This window comes from Lipophrys pholis, assembly GCF_963383615.2.
Source record: "Lipophrys pholis genome assembly, chromosome: 14".
NCBI lineage: Eukaryota > Metazoa > Chordata > Actinopteri > Blenniiformes > Blenniidae > Lipophrys > Lipophrys pholis.
The window spans coordinates 1,718,691-1,738,227 of NC_137633.1; the positions used below are offsets into that span (position 1 = coordinate 1,718,691).

The window sequence follows — 19,537 nt, forward strand, 5'->3', positions numbered from 1 at the left end:
TGGATGGGCCTGTTGAGGTCTTGTTGCCTTGGAAACAGAGCAAACAAAGACCAACATTTTTCATTTTTCAAGGTATAGAAAGAAAGAAACCTTCACTTTTATTGGGTTTTATTTAGAACGTCGTAACTCAACTGAGAGAAAAGAAAGAAAAATACTCCAAACCCTGGTTTCCAACATGAAATACTGTTCACAGAAGGAAAAGACACATTTGGGCATGAAAATGTGGAAATTTATTCTTAAACAATTTCCATATTTGCATTTTTATGAAGACGTGACGAGTCAGCCTTTTTTTTTTTTTTTCACTCAGATTCCCTAATTGTCTCATTTCAGGTGAAAATCATCTCGTTTCACTACAGTGAGACTTTTACACCTGCGTGTGACACACGCACACGCACACACAGGTTGTTTATTTCATGTACAGCAGGTCACGTTACACCTGCTCACACAGCCGAGCAACGACGCTCGCGACATGCAACACTTAGCACTTCAAATGAACTGATTAACACCAAGGTGTGTGTGTGTGTGTGTGTGTGTGTGTGTGTGTGTGTGTGTGTGTGTGTGTGTGTGTGTGTGTGTGTGTGTGTGTGTTAGCTATAAATTACTTTACTACCTTCGCTCCTGTTTTATTGTATCGTCCTGTTTGACTCCACTGTGATGTTAGCATTAGCTCCTATCAATACAAGCTAACCCCCCCCCCCCCCCCCCCCCCCCCCCCAAGCCAGACCTATAGGTGGCGCTGTAACGCCGCGTAACGGTGAAATCCACAAACTTAAACGTCTAGCCTGATTACACCAAATAGCATTCTGCGTATGTTGTCCGCCATTACAGCTGTCAAGAGTCGCGGGTTTATCGGGGCGAGAGGTCGGGCGATGACATCATCGTCTTCGGCTCTTGTCCATTCTGGAAACCGCTGTTTTTTTTAAAATTTGGTTTTCAGCCTCCATGTCTTTCGCTTGATCGGACAACAATGAGGCGATTACATGAAACGGCGTTGTCGTGGAGACGCGGCCTTTGTTCCAAATTAGCTGTGGTTAGCATTTGCCTATACTTTTAACTATACAAAGTAAACTACATAATTACTCTTTTGAAGTGAGTAACTTGGGGCTGTTTTGTTCTTTTGTTGGACATGAAGACAGTAGGAGAGCTGCAGGACAAATTCTGTGTCCCACCTGTTGATTGCTAGCGTTAGCATTAGCATTAGCACGGTCAGTGTGTGGCTCTCGTTTTTGTTTCTCGATTTGTTTGAAGATGAAGACGTGTTAAATGACATCAAACAATAATGTGATAAGACATACAGACACACACACGCACACACACACACACAGACACACACACACACACACACACACACCCTGGCGTTGTGCGACAGTAATAATGAAGCCATGTGCTTTATTTGGTGGCAGTTTCTCCTTGTTGCCTGGCAACAGATGATGATGATTGCTGCCGTGAACAGTCCTTGTGAGGTTATTATGACACACACACACACACACACACACACACACACACACACACACACACACACACACACACACACACACACACACACACACACACACACACACACACACACACACACACTTCCTCATTCAGACTGTGTGTGTGTGTGTCCAGCTCATTGTCCTTTCACTCTTTCATCCTTTGTGTTTCATCCCTTCCTCTTTATTCTCTCTCCTCCCTCCTTCGTGTCTCTTAAACTGCTGTTCAGCTGTTTTTCAACCTTAAATTGTACCTTATCCCGAGTAAAAACAAAAAAAGGGGCACACATCACTTTTAACCTGCACTGGATTATGGATTGTCAGTAATAAGTCCTGGGAGACAGCAGGGGGCGCTATAACAGGCCAATGTGAGAGTACTTCAGATGTTGTTGCTGATCGATATCTCTGAGACATATAAATGTCCTTTCAACGTCAGTTTGAAGCTTCATAAACCGACTAAAAAGCTGTGAAGGTGCTCTATAATCTGGATGTTCGAGGAGGAAGATGCTCTATAATCTCATGTTAGAGGAGGAATATGCCCTATAATGTGATGTTAGAGGAGGAAGGTGCTTTATAATCTGGATGTTAGAGGAGGAAGATGCTCTATAATCTCATGTTAAAGGAAGAGGATGCTCTATAATCTGGATGTTAGAGGGTGAAGATGCTCTATAATCTGGATGTTTGAGGATGGAGATGCTCTATAATCTGGATGTTAGAGGAGGAAGATGCTCTATAATCTCATGTTAGAGGGGGAGATGCTCTATAATCTCATGTTAAAGGGGGAGGTGCTCTATAATCTGGATGTTAGAGGAGGAAGATGCTCTATAATCTGGATGTTAGAGGAGGAAGATGCTCTATAATCTGGATGTTAGAGGAGGAAGATGCTCTATAATCTGGATGTTAGAGGAGGAAGATGCTCTATAATGCTCTATAATATGGGCGTGGAATTAATTTTACTTGGAGCTTTATTCTTCTTGCTTTGCTGCAGAAAATTACATTCCATCTTGACAAACATGTTCAGAAGGATCGCAGTCCCAGCTGTCGTGGACTGCAGTACCCAGCATGCTTTGCGGCAGGCGGGGTCAGAGGTCAGTCACATGGCCGTGGCCTCATGTTGGTGTTTGGACAAAAAGTCCTGAAGTGAAGCTGAAAACACAAGATGAACGGAGAGGGAGTTCTCGTGTTACCGTGACAACGGGGGCCGCACCGCTGCTGCTATGGCGACATCACACACACACACACGCACACACACACACACACACACACACACACACACACACACACACACACACACACACACACACACACACACACGCATGCACACGCACACACACACACACACGCACACGCACGCACACGCACACGCATGCACACGCACACACACACACACACACACACACACACACACACACACACACACACACACACACACACACACACACACACACACACACACACACACACAGCATGAAAAACAACAACAAAGGTTGAAATGTACCTCAGACACATTAAAAATACTCCAAAAACAACAGAAGAAATACACAGATCGTTCCCCGACTGATGATCCCAGAAGTGTATAGTGACGTTGTGACGTTGTGACGTTGTGTCTTTGTGTCATGGTGTCGTGGTGTCATGGTGACGTTGTGACGTTGTGACGTTGTGACGTGTCTCCTGACGAGGCGACGTGTGTCTGTGTGTCACAGTTACCTGAGTGCGGCTTCTACGGTATGTACGAGAAGATCCTGCTGTTCCGCCATGACGCCGCCTCCGACAACAAGCTGCAGCTGCTGCGCTCGGCGTCGCAGATCCAGGAGGGAGACCTGGTGGAGGCCGTGCTGTCAGGTGAGCCCACCCCCCCCCCCCCCCTCCCCCTTCCCAGCTGCACCTAAACGCCTCCTGAGGGGGCGTGTCCTCATCAGGAAGCTGTTTCTGGCGCTCGTCCAGCTCAGGACTCAGGTGTTCACACGACCTCGACGCTGCTGCCGCCAACTTCCTGTCTGGCACCTCCTGCAACTGTGCATGTGTTTTCCTTTCATCTTCCGCCTCCTCTTCGTCCTCCTCTTCCTCCTCCTCAGGATGCTCACACTCTTGTTGTGACGGCGGCACTCCGCCAGCCTCTGACAGCTCGCCGTGTGGAGGAAACAAACAGGAAATCACCTGCGTGTGGAGCCCGACGAGCTGATTGGTCACGAGCGAGCTGGAACACAGAAGCGGACGATAATTCTGTTTTTTTTAATCCGGCTGGGATTGAAGCTGAACTGTTGTTTCCTCTCGCTGGGTTGAATCGGCCGACATGTTGATTGGTTGTTTACAGGTAAACGTCAGGATGCCGAACAACAAACTCCAGCAGTAAGCGAAACGAGAGGAAACAAAAATAAGTGAGAGAGAAAGAGAAACAGCAAAACGAAGGAGCGTCGTTTCCCTGCTGGTTTTAGGACGTCTGGTCCGTTTCCCCGAAAATCCTAATCCGTAGAACGTAGAACATCAGCTTCATCTGGGGAGACGGAACCAGTGTTGCTACAGTTACCTTGAAAAAGTAATCTGATTACTGATGACTAGTTACTCCTTTAAAAGTAACTTAGTTACTTTGCGAGATGACAAGTTACTTTTTAGTTACTCTCAGCTGCTGCCGACAGCAGCCCTTACCCTCTCAATATAAAAATGGCGAGCGGTCAGCTGCGGTGACGTCATACGTTGTGATGCTGCCTCGCCTGATGGCAGTCGTACCGACATCTTTGGTCTCGGCTCTAAATCGGTGGTCCGATGTCAGAATGGTTCTGGTTCCAGGGTTTTGTTGTTTCAATTCTCCAGTCAGAACCTGGCCTCAGTCCGTCGCTGGATTATTTCGATATAAAACGCTAAACTCTTTCTAAGAATTCTCTCGGTGTGTGAAGCCGTCGTGTTTCACTTCATGTAGCTTGTGGCGAAGCAGCTGGTATGCAGGGACGGTTCTGTGGAGGTGTGAGATAAGAACCAACTAGGTACTGGTACCAGCGCCGACCTCGTACCCGGTTCTTCTTGGTGGGAAAGGAAAATTCTCTTGAACCCGAGTTGGAGACCCGGTTGTCCCAATAAATATCTTTAGTTCCTTTTAAAGACGCCATTTTGTCTGTTCTGTTTTCCGCCGAGGTACACGTGTCACGCCACCACCGCTGGTTAACAGCATCTCCACCGCTGGTTTACAACATCTCCACCGCTGGTTTTCAGCATCTCCACCGCTGGTTAACAGCATCTCCACCGCTGGTTAACAGCATCTCCACCGCTGGTTAACAGCATCTCCACCGCTGGTTTACAGCATCTCCACCGCTGGTTAACAGCATCTCCACCGCTGGTTTACAGCATCTCCACCGCTGGTTAACAGCATCTCCACCGCTGGTTTACAGCATCTCCACCGCTGGTTTACAACATCTCCACCGCTGGTTTACAGCATCTCCACCGCTGGTTAACAGCATCTCCACTGCTGGTTTACAGCATCTCCACCGCTGGTTTACAGCATCTCCACAGCTGGTTTACAACATCTCCACCGCTGGTTTACAGCATCTCCACAGCTGGTTTACAACATCTCCACCGCTGGTTTACAGCATCTCCACCGCCGGTTAACAGCATCTCCACCGCCGGTTTACAGCATCTCCACCGCCGGTTTACAGCATCTCCACCGCCGGTTAACAGCATCTCCACCGCTGGTTTACAACATCTCCACCGCTGGTTTACAGTATCTCCACCCACTGTTTGTTTTCTGCTGCTGGGTTAACAGGTTAGCAATGAGTTCTAATTCCTCCACGTGCACTTAACGCATCCCGACGAGGATTACCGACCACACACACACACACACACACACACACACACACACACACACACACACACACACACACACACACACACACACACACACAAAGTCATTTTCTGAAGCATATAATAACAGTTTGGGAGCTTGTTCAGACTTCCAAACGTATGTTGGCCCTCCAAACAAAAGGCATAAACAATAATTTGAATAAATGGAGGTAATTTCCTGCAGCAGAATGTCTAATCAGAGCCGTATTCTACTGGAGGACCACAGCACAGGGCGGGCGCAGTGTGTGTGTGTGTGTGTGTGTGTGTGTGTGTGTGTGTGTGTGTGTGAAATAGGAAAAACGAATAAACGCGGCGATGGAGACAGAGGAAGGGAGGAGAGGCGGCGAGGAACCGTCCCTAACTACCCATCATGCCGCTGCCAAGCCCGCCGGCCAACTGAAACAACGCCGGGTCCATCTGCGCCCGCTAAGAGCCTCTCGTAGCTCCCAAACATTTACAAAATACCCGCTAACAACCCATTCATTACTCTTTGTCTGCGCTCTGCTGTTTATCTCCCGCGCCGCTCCATCTCCGGCCAGTGGAGGCGAAACTCCGCTCACGTCTCACGTCCCATCGCTGAATATCTCTAACAGCCGGCGCCGCGCGGTGTCAATGAGCCGCGCCGTTGCGCCACTCGGGAGGAGATGTCCTCTGAAAGCGCGATGAGACGCCCCGCCGCGCTCTCGTGGGGATGAAAGACAGAAGTGTTTCCTCACTCCAGTGGATGGCTGCACACACGATGACATAATGTGGCCCAACTGGAACTATTCTGGACAGGAAGCGGCTCCGATGACGAGTGGAAGCAGCGTTCTGCCGTTTTCTGTCGTTCGGTCACACTCTATGCAGACGACATGCAACTGTACGTTGTCGTTACATCAGAGAGAAATACAGCTTCGTTAAAGGAGTCGTCTCCCGGGAATCACATCTGTCCTCGTTAGAACATCTATGTTGGTATTGGGTTTTATCATTCGGGCTCGTCTCAAACCAGAATCGCCCACAAGGGGGCGCCACCCCCCAAAACGGGAGATTTTGATTGTCGTCACCACAGGAGGCTGATATCATAAACCCACTTCTGTTAAATTCCACTGCTGGGGGGACTAGTTTAGACTTTACACCTCATGTGATTTACAAATGAGCCCCATATTTACGTCTGCCAAGGACGTAATGAAGTCATCAGCGTATAGTTTGTATGTCTTTAAGCAAAATAACGTCAAAACTACTGCACGGATTTTGCCAAAAATGTCACCACAGATAGATTTTAGTCCGTGGAATATTGCGTTACACCTCTTTTTTCGTTCTAAGTCCAGGTCAACCTTCAGCAGACATCAGAAATCTGATTGCTCTTGTTCATTTTAAAACTTTGAGGTGCGTTGATGTTTGTAGACGGCTCCACGATTGTTTTTTATTTTCATTTTTCATGTGAGCCTTCACTATGCTATCGCTATGCTATCTCTATGCTATCGCCATGAGCGACAGTTCCTGCGTGTCAAAATCTTGCAAAACCGTCAGAAGGAGCTCCATGTTTGATTTTTTTCCCTTAACAGATTGACAGTATTGATTTAAAGACAATTTAAGGGAGACAGGATACATGAGAATACCAGGTGATGACTCCTTTAAGGAATATCAAACTAGTCAGACACTTGAAATGAGCAAATATAAAAGATTCTTTTACTCTATATGTATATAGTTACTGAAGTACGATGACATCCAGAATGTGGTCGTACGAAGAGAAAAAGCAAACCTAAAAGAAAGTGCCTGGGAATGGTGCATAGAAACACACAGAAATGAGGCACAGCTGACAGCAATCAGGGGCAAACAGGCGGAAAGAAGAAACAAAAAGCACGAAAACCAAAGCAGCAAAATCAGACCAACACAGAGACAAGCTGTAGAGTCACAAACACATACTGAATGTCTTTTTTTTACCACCGATCAAGCAAAAATTGGTTAAAGTTTCACTTTTCCCAAAAAGTTAATTAAGGGCACAAAAAAGGAGAATATCTAAAATGGCAAAACAAATAAAAAAATAATAATAATTTCACAAAAGTTAAAATTCCAAAATGTCTAAACCAGTCAAAACAACTTAAATTTAATTTAATTTCATTTCATTTCATTTCATTTCATTTCATTTAGAATACTAAACCATGTTAAAAACTCTAATTCTAAAAGCAGCCAAAAAGCCTAAAAACATTTGAAAAGGAAAATATTGTCAAAATGTAAAAAAAAGAAGAGTCAAAATTGCTGAAATTCCACAGAACTTTAAAGAGCCAAACAGAACGAGCTTCAACAACAAAGGCCAAAACAAACAAATGTCAGACGAACGTAAAACCAAAAGATTCAATCCACTGAAATCATTAAAACATGGTAAAGTTCTACGGGTCACAGAGCAGAAAATAGCTGCAGCGTGGAAGAACCTGAAAGAACTTCACTCTTTCAGCTCCATGTTTGGTCTCCACCACCACCACCACCTCCCCCACCACCACCACCACCACCACCTCCCCCACCACCACCACCACCACCACCACATCCACCACCACCACCACCACCACCAACACCTCCCCCACCACCACCACCACCACCACCTCCCCCACCACCAACACCTCCCCCACCACCACCACCACCACCACCACCTCCCCCACCTCCCCCACCCCCACCACCACCACCACCACCACCTCCCCCACCACCACCACCACCACATCCACCACCACCACCACCACCACCTCCCCCACCACCAACACCACCACCACCACCTCCCCCACCACCAACACCACCACCTCCCCCACCCCCACCCCCACCACCACCACCACCACCACATCCACCACCCCCACCACCCCCACCACCACCACCACCACATCCACCACCACCACCACCCCCACCACCCCCACCCCACCACCACCGCCTGTTTCCTCATCCTATTAGTTTGCCTTCACCAGTTTGTCCTTTTTGTTTGTAAGTCATATAAATGCTAATTTGAAATCTTGGAAACATCCCCCTTGCTATGAAAGCAACGCAAGTGAACCACTAAGTTATTTGTGCCAAATTCTGAAAATAACCTCCAACCAAGCTTGATTTCTTATTTTTTATAAAGCTTGAGATTCGGTTGTAGTTCCTCCACGGAGCTCCACTGGGCGCCCCACACTGTTTTGGTTTCATACGCGACTGTAAAAATAGGCGGTTGGTCCTTTCTTTGGTTTTGTGAGGCTCCCAGCAGGCGCCTCTCGCAGCCGCCGGCGCTCCCCGTCGAGGTTTTGTGAAAACAGCTGGAGGATGTTTGGGCTCAGATGGCCGCCGTGGCCACCAGCCCAGCCGGGCCACATCAGCAGTTGCCTCAAGCGGGGAATGAAGCGCGAGTAAACATGGAGGAAACACGCTGCCGCGCGGTGGTTTGTTACCTCGGCCGGAAACGCCGACTCACTGGGTTCACAATTATTTCCTCCGTCTTCACAAAGTGTCCAAGTGGGGACAGTCGTCCAAAATCAAAACCTGAATTCCAAAGGCTGCAATTTACAGAGAATTCTTACCGAACATGGAGAAATCTGAAATGATGAATTCTCATATCAACCCTCACAGCTCGTCAACGCTCACAAACCTGAAACGTCTCCCATCATTGAAGGGAAACTTTATGTCTTCTTGTCCACAAATGTCCACAACAGTGTCTGTCTCAGTTTGAACATTTGAAGGACAGTTTTGATCTTAGACTGGCACAACTTTTGTCTTTGGACAGTTTATGGCAGTTCTTTCCTTGGTAGGTAGGGAGGTGAGGAGGGAGGTAGGGAGGTAAGGAGGTTAGGAGGTAGGTAAGGAGGTAGGGAGGTAAGGAGGGAGGTAGGGAGGTAAGGAGGTAGGTAGGGAGGTAAGGAGGGAGGTAGGTAGGGAGGTAAGGAGGTAGGTAGGGAGGGAGGTAAGGAGGTAGGTAGGGAGGTAAGGAGAGAGGTAGGGAGGCAGGAAGGTAAGGAGGGAGGTAGGGAGGTAAGGAGGTAGGGAGTTAGGTAAGTAGGTAGGGAGGTAAGGAGGTAGGTAAGGAGGTAGGGAGTTAGGTAAGTAGGTAGGGAGGTAAGGAGGTAGGTAAGGAGGTAGGTAGGGAGGTAAGGAGGTAGGTAGGGAGGTAGGGAGGCAGTAACCCTCCCTGTCTTCTTCATATTTCATTAGTTTCTTTGGTTCATCTTTTGTTCTGTATTCTTACAGTGACGATCTCCTTGTTTTCCAGCTCTCCTTCATTTCCTCTCAGTTCCTCTTTATCTGAAATTCTCACGTCTTCTACGTTTCAAATAGAAATCCCTCTTCTTGTCTCGTATCCTGCGTTGCTCCGCAGCTTCGGCCACAGTGGAGGACTTCCAGATCCGTCCTCACTGCCTGTTCGTCCACTCGTACCGAGCGCCGGCCTTCTGCGACCATTGTGGCGAGATGTTGTGGGGACTCGTACGGCAGGGACTCAAATGTGAAGGTGAGACTTTGTGGGTGTTTAAAATCCCAGAGCGACGTTAACGTGACGGCGAGCGGAGTTCAGGGACGCTCTGGTGTCTCTGTGTCTCTCCTCAGGATGTGGGCTGAACTATCACAAGCGCTGTGCCTTTAAGATCCCCAACAACTGTACCGGGGTGAGGAGGCGGCGCCCGTCCAACGTCTCCCTCACCGGCGGCGTCATCAACTTGGGCCGCCCACTTTCTGCCGAGCCTTCACCACCGCACTGCACTGATGACGCTCTACTGGTCAGTGCACAGAGAAGACTTTGGACACGGTCCATTGTCTGATGGCAGTTTGGTTTATATGAACAGGATCGTCCATTGTTGTCAATTCACCGTCTCCAAAGACAGTGGGACAGTCCATTACCTGCAACCAATTCACTGTCTGACACCTAAATGGAAGATCCACAAGAATATTATTGGTCAATATTTAGTTCTACTGCCTATCAGAACTGGACTGTCCATTGTCCGTGGTCGTTTCCCTGTCAGTGATCACCTGGTATCTGGTGAAAGCCTCCATGTCTGGTAACTAAGGGACATCCTATCATCTGTGGACTGTGTCAACAGTGGGACAGTCCATTGTCTGGGGTCAAATCACTGCCCTTAATAACAACCAAGCAGTCCACTGAGATTAGTTACCTGCTTGGAACCACATGTGGATAGTCCATTGTCTGACATCAGGTCACTGTGATAACCAGACAGCTCATTGTCTGAGGTCAGTTCATTGAACAATCTTTAGTGATTAGGTCAGCGTGGACAGTAATCATTGTCTGTGAACAGTTAACTGCTTATGACAGACAGTCCATTGTCTGTGGCCAGTGTTTGTGTGAATTTACAGTCTTTCTTTTCTCTTCTTGTTTCCTTCCGGTCCAGTCCCCCGTCAGTCCCAGCATGGAGGTAACGTCCCGCTTCCACTTTTTGAAAAAACGTGACAAAGCGTCCATGTTGTCTCGTGGCCGTCGCCTCTTCATCCCTCCTCCCTCCTGCAGCAGAAGAACCAGCTGGACTACTTCCCCGGCAGAGAGCGGCGCTCCAGCTCCCAGTCGTACGTCGGCCGTCCCATCGAGCTGGACAAGATCCTCCTGTCCAAGGTCAAAGTTCCCCACACCTTCCTGATCCACTCGTACACCCGACCCACCGTCTGCCAGCACTGCAAGAAGCTGCTGAAGGGGCTGTTCCGGCAGGGTCTGCAGTGCAAAGGTGAGGCGCCAGCGCCGTGAACACGGCCGGCGAAGAGCTCGTGGCGTCCGATGCAATGGAGATTCTCCTTCTGTCTCCTCAGATTGTAAATTCAACTGCCATAAACGATGCGCTGGCAAAGTACCAAACAACTGCTTGGGGGAAGTTTCCAAAAACGGAGGCAAGTGTTGAGGAGCTCAACGTGAACCATCGCCAAGTAGTCTTACACTGACCATTGTCTGTGGTTCCCTCATCCTCCATACCCTCTGTAAGAACAGCAGGGTTGTCCATTGTCTGTGGTTCCCTCATCCTCCATACCCTCTGTAAGAACAGCAGGACAGTCCATTGTCTGTGGTCAGTAAATGATCAATAAAAACAGCAGGACAGTCCATTGTCTGTGGTCAGTTAATTGAATGTGTTCAGGAAGTGGACTGTACCATCGCCACCTGCAGATTTCTGACTTCACCCAGCGTTTGATTTTTCACCTCATTATTTCTGTCCTTGGTAGAGCTTCTAAGTCCAGGGGCGGAGTCAGACGTGGTCATGGCGGAGGGTTGCCTTGACGACCACGACATGGACCGAGGCGGCGGTCTGCTGGACGACATGGACGACGCTCTGACGTCAGAGGGGAGTCTGCTCCTGGAGGCGGGGCCAAGCGACCTGTGTGACCTCCACGACCCCGACCTGGACGAGTCCAACCGAGCCATCAGGTACACACACACACACACACACACACACACACACACACACACACACACACACACACACACACACACAGGTCTCAGTGTGTGGTTTGCCCCGCCCCCTCGCAGCCCGTCCACCAGTAACAACATCCCTCTGATGCGAGTGGTTCAGTCCGTCAGACACACCAAGAGGAAGAGCAGCAACGTGATGAAGGAGGGATGGATGGTCCACTGCACCAGCAAGGACACTCTGGTACATGTTTACTCCTTCACATGTTTACATGTATGTTTACATGTATGTTTACATGTATGTTTACATGTATGTTTACAGCGCCAAGGCCAGAGTAAAACAGGAAGTAAATGAAAATGTAACAAAACACAGATGATCTAAAGCCTGTTGCTCACTAAAGATAGTACGAAAAGTGCTCACAGACAGTGAGTTTTATTGTTCCAATAAGATGGTTTTTAGAAGTGTTGACAGACAATGGTTTTAAGAAGTGCTTACCGACGATGGCTTTTGGAAGTGTTTACAGACGATGGTTGTCAGAAGTGTTGACATATGTTTTCAAAAGTGTTCACAGACAATGGTTTTAAGAAGTGTTTACAAACGATGGTTGTCAGAAATGTTTGCCGACAATGGTTGTCAGATGTGATGACAGATGACGTGTAGACGTGTTCACAGACAATGGTTTTTGGGAAGCATTAACAGGCAATGGTTGTGAGAAGTGTTCACCCGTGACAGTTTTTAAAGTTGTTAACAGACGACGGTTTTCAGAAGTGTCCCCTGGGTCAATGCGGTGGTTTGGCCGTTCAGTCCGATTCTGTTTGTTTGTTTACGTCGTTCGGTCTGCAGGAGGACCAAACATGGCTGCAGGAGGAGAAGTGATGCTTTTAAAGAAAGTCACTGTGGTTCTTTAACTTTCTTCTCTCGTTGCTGTTTTTTCTCTCAGAGGAAACGACATTACTGGCGCCTGGACAGTAAATGCATCACGCTCTTTCACAATGACACAGGAAGTAAATATTACAAGGTAAACCTTCATACACATTGGGGTATTGTTGCTCAAAGTTTCCATCCAATCAGAGAGGAGCGTGTCGATGGAGACTGACCCCCCCCCCCCCCCCCCCACACACACACATTCTCCTGCAGGAGATCCCTCTGTCGGAGATCTTGTCTCTGGAGCCGGCGCAGGCCTTCTCGCCGCTGCCGGACGGCGCCAACCCGCACTGCTTCGAGATCGCTACCGCCGCCCTGGTGTACTACGTGGGGGAGAACCTGTCCAGGGCCGAATCCTCGCTGAGCGGCAGCAGCGTCCTGGTCAGACCGGCTCCTCGCTGAACTCATGGCGGGACGGTGAGGCGGCCGCCATACTGACCTGTTGACCTGTTCCAGGTGAGCGGCGTGGGGCAGGACGTGGCTCGCATGTGGGAGATGGCCATCCAGCACGCGCTGATGCCGGCAGTGTCCACCGGGGTGTGCCGCAGCTCCCACCGCACCGGACACAGTAAGACTCCGCCTCCGGAGTGGAAACGCCTCAAGTGGAAACAGGAAACAGGAAACTCTCCGAGTGTTTCTGCTGTTTGTTTACACAAAACGCAAGTTTTTAAAAGCAGCTTCCAAGGTGGAACTTTTCTGAAATGCTCCATCTTTGTGGAAACGGCTGAAACGCAATTTTTTGAAAACGCTCTGACTTCGTTTTCATGGAAAAGGGGGAAAACGCACGTTTTCCAAAACGCTTTGTCATCGTGCAACAGTTGGAAAACGGAACTTTTAGAAAACGATTAGTCCTCGTGGGAACAGGGGGAAAAAATGCCACTTTTCAAAAATGGTCAGTTGTCGTGAAAACGGGAGGGAAACTCAACTTTTCGAAAACAGTTTGTCATGTAAACAAGGGAAAATGACACTTTTCGAAAATGCTAATCATCTTGGAAACGTGTAGAAATTGAACAGTTGAAAACGTTGTGGTGTAAACGGCCGAATACTCAACGTTACTGACTGATTTATTTAGTTTGTCCACAAGTATTTAGCTTCCTTCTTCTCTGGCACGTAGGTTTTTAAAAACATGTGACATATTTCAGTGGTGTTCTTCCGTCTTCATCATGACGTGTGTGAATCTAACTTCAACAACCTCAGGGGAGAAGGAGAAGGAGCCTCGACGCCACCTGTGATCTCTGGCGCCCCCATAAGGCGGCACCAGACCTCAGCAGGGAATGTTTCTCTGTGGGCTCCTTCGTCTGGCATGAAGCCAAGATACTGAATATTAGGAGCTAAAATCTGGTGTGAGAGTTGTCCTCTCACACACACACACACACACACACACACACACACACACACACACACACACACACACACACACACACACACACACACACACACACACACTGAACCCTTCACAGATATTTCAGAGCCTCACTGACGTCAAACTCACCATGACTAACACTTCACGATGGTCGTAGTACGAGTTCTGACCAAAATAACACGATGAGGTTTCACTTTCATAACAGATTTATTTAAGATACACACACACACAGGAGGAGGAGGAGGAGGAGGAGGAGGAGGAGGAGGAGGAGGAGGAGGTCCTCCTGTGATTGTTGCTCCTCACTGTGTGTCGACTCTGTTTTTAACCTCTGGAATGTTTCTGTTTCTCCTGCAGAGGAAGTTTCAGTCAGTATCTCTGTGTCCAACTGTCAGATCCAGGAGAACGTGGTGAGAACACACACACACACACACACACACACACACACACACACACACACACACGAGATTATAAAGGGTAACTTTTGACTTAGTTGACGTGTTTTGTTTTTATTTTTATTTACTATTTGTTTCCTTCATTGTCCCACTTTCTGTTGAGCTGATTTTTTAATCTGATTTGATTAATTAATATTTAACGTGTGTGAAACGTTCTGGACTCTAAATAAAGGCCCCGTCCCTCTTTGACGTGAAAACTTAAATTTTTTTTTAAATCTAAATAAAAAAAATAAAAAAACAAGCCGAGGCTCTGATTTGGACAAAACTCTCCTCATGCATGCAAATGTGACGGCGAGAACATGGAGTCCCCGTCTCCACGCACACGCTCACCTCGCCGCCTCGGAGGTGAGCGCGTCTTCCAGAAACCTCAAACGGAGATTACTGTGATTACTCACTCAGCCAAACGGTTGCCACGGCGACCATGGTAATTAGGCAGCACGCTCTGGGGGAGGGTTCTGGAGTGGGGGGGGGGGGGGGGGGGGGGTTATAATATTGTATTTCTGTCCTTGCCGCCGCTCGAGGTGTGATATTAGGCTGTCAGCTGACGGCGGGAAACGGGAGACGTGATCGCAGACAAATGAAGGAGAAAATATTTGGTGGTTTTGGTGTCAAAGCTGCGGTGGATCACAGGGAGGGAGGCGCACCGGGAGCTCCCGACACTACGGGAAATAATAAAAAAAAAAAAAGGAAACAACCTCGGAGCTCCTCTGAGGAGGTGCCAGGTGACGCATTCATGCAATTTACATTCATTTCCTCCGTTGATTCCACTACAGATCAGTGAGTCTCTGGAACGCCAGTTCTTTTTGAAAATGGCCTCCAGACGGTCGAATTCATTAAAGGCCCCACATTATGCAAAATATACTTTCTGATAGTTTTCTAAAATGTGTCACTCGAACCTGTGTGAGGCTCCAGAGGTCTCCGTCGATCGCTCCACTTTCTACTGAACGTCTTGCTCACACAGGCGATGCTGAGATTTTCCCTTCATGACATCATGCGGGGAAATGACCCTGCCACAGGTAGATGAAAACTTAAAACGATTACTGATATACTGAAGGAAATCTGTTTAATTTTGAAAACCGTAACAGTTAGCAGGAGCTTGCGTTAGCTGCTCGCTAGTAACTGTAACAACGCGTGCGACCAAACTAATTTAACATATTCAGACACACAATATTTTTTATCTTCGGGAGCTTCTCCTTCTGTGTCACTTTCTCCTTCAAAGTGCTTCAATGACGGAGTTTTTACGAGTTATAGAGATAAATCCACATTGTAGCGGTGTTTCAGATTAACTGGTGTCCCTGTTAAATGGCGACCAACTTCCTTTAGCGTCCATCGTTGCTGCTGGTTACAGCAGATATCGTGGCTCAGTGGTAGAGTCGGTCGTCCAGTAACCGTTGGCGGTTCAAATCCCACTCTATCAAACAGTCATTGTTGCCCTTGGGACATTGCCTCGTATGAATGGGTATGAATGTTGGTGGTGGTCGGAGGTTGCAAAGTGGCTACAACAAGGGAAACCACTGAATCAAGTGGTTCAGGACTGGAGCCACAGCAGACACAGTTCCCAGTTCATTCTTCAGCAGGTGAAGGCGACTTAGAGAGAATCCAAAGGTAATTCAGAGGCAGAAACAACGTCATGAGAACACGAGTAGGAACGTTAGAGGAAGAGCAAGAAGTCACGACACAAGGAAGGAAAAGGACCTGGCAGCGAGACATGACTGTAGGTCCAAACTGACTGTAGGTCCAAACCTGACTGTAGGTCCAAACCTGACTGTAGGTCCAAACTGACTGTAGGTCCAAACCTGACCGTAGGTCCAAACTGACTGTAGGTCCAAACCTGACCGTAGGTCCAAACCTGACTGTAGGTCCAAACCTGACTGTAGGTCCAAACTGACTGTAGGTCCAAAACTGACTGTAGGTCCAAACCTGACCGTAGGTCCAAACTGACTGTAGGTCCAAAACTGACTGTAGGTCCAAACCTGACCGTAGGTCCAAACTGACTGTAGGTCCAAACTGACTGTAGGTCCCAACTGACTGTAGATCCAAACCTGACTGTAGGTCCAAACCTGACTGTAGGTCCAAACTGACTGTAGGTCCAAACTGACTGTTGGTCCAAACCTGACTGTAGGTCCAAACTGACTGTAGGTCCAAACCTGACCGTAGGTCCAAACTGACTGTTGGTCCAAACCTGACTGTAGGTCCAAACTGACTGTAGGTCCAAACCTGACCGTAGGTCCAAACTGACCGTAGGTCCAAACTGACCGTAGGTCCAAACTGACTGTAGGTCCAAAACTGACCGTAGGTCCAAACTGACTGTAGGTCCAAAACTGACTGTAGGTCCAAACCTGACCGTAGGACCAAACCTGACTGTAGGTCCAAACCTGACTGTAGGTCCAAACCTGACCGTAGGTCCAAACTGACTGTAGGTCCAAACCTGACCGTAGGTCCAAACTGACTGTAGGTCCAAACCTGACTGTAGGTCCAAACTGACTGTAGGTCCAAACCTGACCGTAGGTCCAAACTGACTGTAGGTCCAAACCTGACTGTAGGTCCCAAACCCTCCTGAGACGGGTCGCACCGCGCTGTCCATCCTGTGAGCTTCTGTTTCTGGGCTCGGTCCTGCCAGCAGGTGTTCCGAGCTCCAGAGGGGAATTGACCGAGTCTCCACTCTGTTTAACCGACTTCACATACAGGAAACAGGAAACAGGAAACAGGAAACAGGAAACCATCAAACCAACATGAACTTCACGCGTACAAATGTTTGGTCCGCTGGGGGACTGTTCCCGTCGATGTCCCAGAAAACTGTTCAGAAGCCTGAAAACTCGCCCGGGAGGAAAGGAGTTTAGCGAAACAAGAAACCAATTAAAACTTGTTGGAAAATTTGTTTGCGACTCGGTTCGGATCATTTGTTGTTGTTGTTGTTGTTGTTTTTCAGGACATTAACTCCGTTTATCAGATCTTCCCTGATGAGGTTCTTGGTTCAGGACAGTTTGGTATCGTGTACGGAGGTAACACACACACACACACACACACACAGAGACACACACACACACACACACACACACACGATCCAGGATCACGTTTGTGTGTGTGTGTGTGTGTGTGTGTGCGGTGCAGGTAAACACAGGAAGTCGGGTCGAGACGTAGCGATCAAGATCATCGATAAACTGCGTTTTCCCACCAAGCAGGAGAGTCAGCTACGCAACGAGGTGGCCATCCTGCAGGTAAACACCCACACACACACACACACACACACACACACACACACACACACACACACACACACACACACACACACACACACACACACACCCGTGTGGAGCTGCAGGGAGTGAGACTTTCTGTCGTGAAAAGACTTCATTACTGTGGCAACACTGCAGGGGTGTGACATGCGACAAATTTGTAGCTGCTGCTGCGACACACACCTGCACGCAGATGACAGCCAAACACACACACACACACACACACACACACACACACACACACACACACACACACACACACACACACACACACACACACACACACACGCACACACACACTCAGTGCGCTCCGTGTTTTTTCATCACACAGGTTATATTTTAATTCCTTCTGCATAACATCCCTCCGCCCTCTGATGTGGACTGAACGCTCACTTCGTACCAAAACCTTCACATCCTTAACACTTTTTAAACACTTAAAAAAAAGTCGATTGTGTTCAGTCTCGATTATTATGCAGATGCGACATTGACTCACAATCACATTATTACCGACTCAACGATAACGACAATCTAGAGCTACACTCGGTAGAGCGCAGACCTTCGCCGACGCCACTTTTTGTTTGCGGAGCCGAGTTAGCACCGCTACCATGATAGCCATTAGCTCATATTGATGCTAACTAGGTAGTTCAGGTAGCGCCATCACTTTGTGAAACACAGAGCAGGGAGCGTCTCCATGGCAACACACGCTGATCTCCTCCATGAGGTTTCCTCTCTCATCCACTTTGAATGGGACAGTTTTTTCACCGTTTTTTTGGGATTTATTCAGAAACGGTTGGTTGTTAACGTCCCAGAATCTAATGGATCGGTCCGAGGATAATGACAGGTCATCCCTGAAGATTTCATGCAATTCGGGTCAGTAGTTTTTGCGAAAAGTTGTTTGTATTTTACACTTACAAACAAACCAATGAATAAATAAATACATGCAAATGATAACATAACTTTTACTTTGGCTGGCGAAGGTACCGACAGCGCCCACTAATGGCCCGGCATGCTAACTACATTCTTTTCAAACCGTTGCTGTCGAAACGCGAAGCTTTCCTGAAATAACACAAAGACAATGCCTCAATGGTCTGACGATGAAACGCCTCCATCTGGATCTCCATCCAGAGTTTGCACCACCCGGGCGTGGTCAACCTGGACTGCATGTTCGAGACGCCGGAGCGCGTGTTCGTGGTGATGGAGAAGCTGCACGGCGACATGCTGGAGATGATCCTGTCCAGCGAGAAGGGCCGGCTGCCCGAGAGGATCACCAAGTTCCTGGTCACGCAGGTGAGGCTTCCTGTCCGCTCAGCAGAACCTCTGCTGCTGAACCAGGAGCTAAACTTCACATTCTGTGTACAGTTCCTGTGTTTCGGGTACTCTCTATCCGTATGATGATTAGCACTTCCCGTTATTTCCTGATGTTTCTGTCCAACTGTCAGATCCTGGTGGCTTTGCGTCACCTCCACTTCAAGAACATCGTCCACTGCGACTTGAAGCCTGAAAACGTCCTGCTGGCCTCTGCGGACTCCTTCCCTCAGGTACTGTCAGAATTCTAAAATGTAAACATGATTTTTTTTTTGATTTTTCATTTTATTTGACCTTTATTTACCAGAAAAACCTCGTTGAGATCAAAAGTATATTAAATCTTCAGACAAAACAGGCTCATAAAACACATTAGAAAAATGTCAATACATTAAAGAACATGCAAATTTGCTAATGAAAAAAAAAAGCCCAGAAATTAGAATTAAGTCTATCATTCAAAACATCTGCAGACAGCTGCGTCTGTCTCCAAGTCACCAAGCAACAAGAGTCCAGTGAAACCAGGAGTTTCAGTTTCTTCTATTTTTTATGTAGTTTGTACCATGTTTGGTACAAACTACATGTAACGAACAGGTACAAACTACTATCTGTTGATGGAGCCGCA

General features: G+C 47.9%; 1 protein-coding gene across 1 annotated transcript in view; it reads left to right on the plus strand.

Annotated features, from left to right (window-relative positions):
• The window catches only part of prkd1 (protein kinase D1), a gene marked incomplete at both ends in the record, with an annotated part of 35,573 nt that overhangs the window by 7,994 nt on the left and 8,042 nt on the right, over positions 1 to 19,537 (plus strand). Inside the window, 16 exons of the mRNA XM_080479301.1 lie at positions 3,179 to 3,317; positions 9,616 to 9,747; positions 9,843 to 10,012; positions 10,640 to 10,663; positions 10,756 to 10,966; positions 11,049 to 11,126; positions 11,454 to 11,655; positions 11,758 to 11,881; positions 12,579 to 12,656; positions 12,776 to 12,943; positions 13,019 to 13,130; positions 14,280 to 14,332; positions 17,307 to 17,379; positions 17,489 to 17,595; positions 18,739 to 18,900; positions 19,053 to 19,151. Of these exons, the coding sequence (XP_080335427.1) occupies positions 3,179 to 3,317; positions 9,616 to 9,747; positions 9,843 to 10,012; positions 10,640 to 10,663; positions 10,756 to 10,966; positions 11,049 to 11,126; positions 11,454 to 11,655; positions 11,758 to 11,881; positions 12,579 to 12,656; positions 12,776 to 12,943; positions 13,019 to 13,130; positions 14,280 to 14,332; positions 17,307 to 17,379; positions 17,489 to 17,595; positions 18,739 to 18,900; positions 19,053 to 19,151 (1,932 nt within the window). The remainder of the gene's footprint in view (positions 1 to 3,178; positions 3,318 to 9,615; positions 9,748 to 9,842; positions 10,013 to 10,639; positions 10,664 to 10,755; positions 10,967 to 11,048; positions 11,127 to 11,453; positions 11,656 to 11,757; positions 11,882 to 12,578; positions 12,657 to 12,775; positions 12,944 to 13,018; positions 13,131 to 14,279; positions 14,333 to 17,306; positions 17,380 to 17,488; positions 17,596 to 18,738; positions 18,901 to 19,052; positions 19,152 to 19,537) is intronic.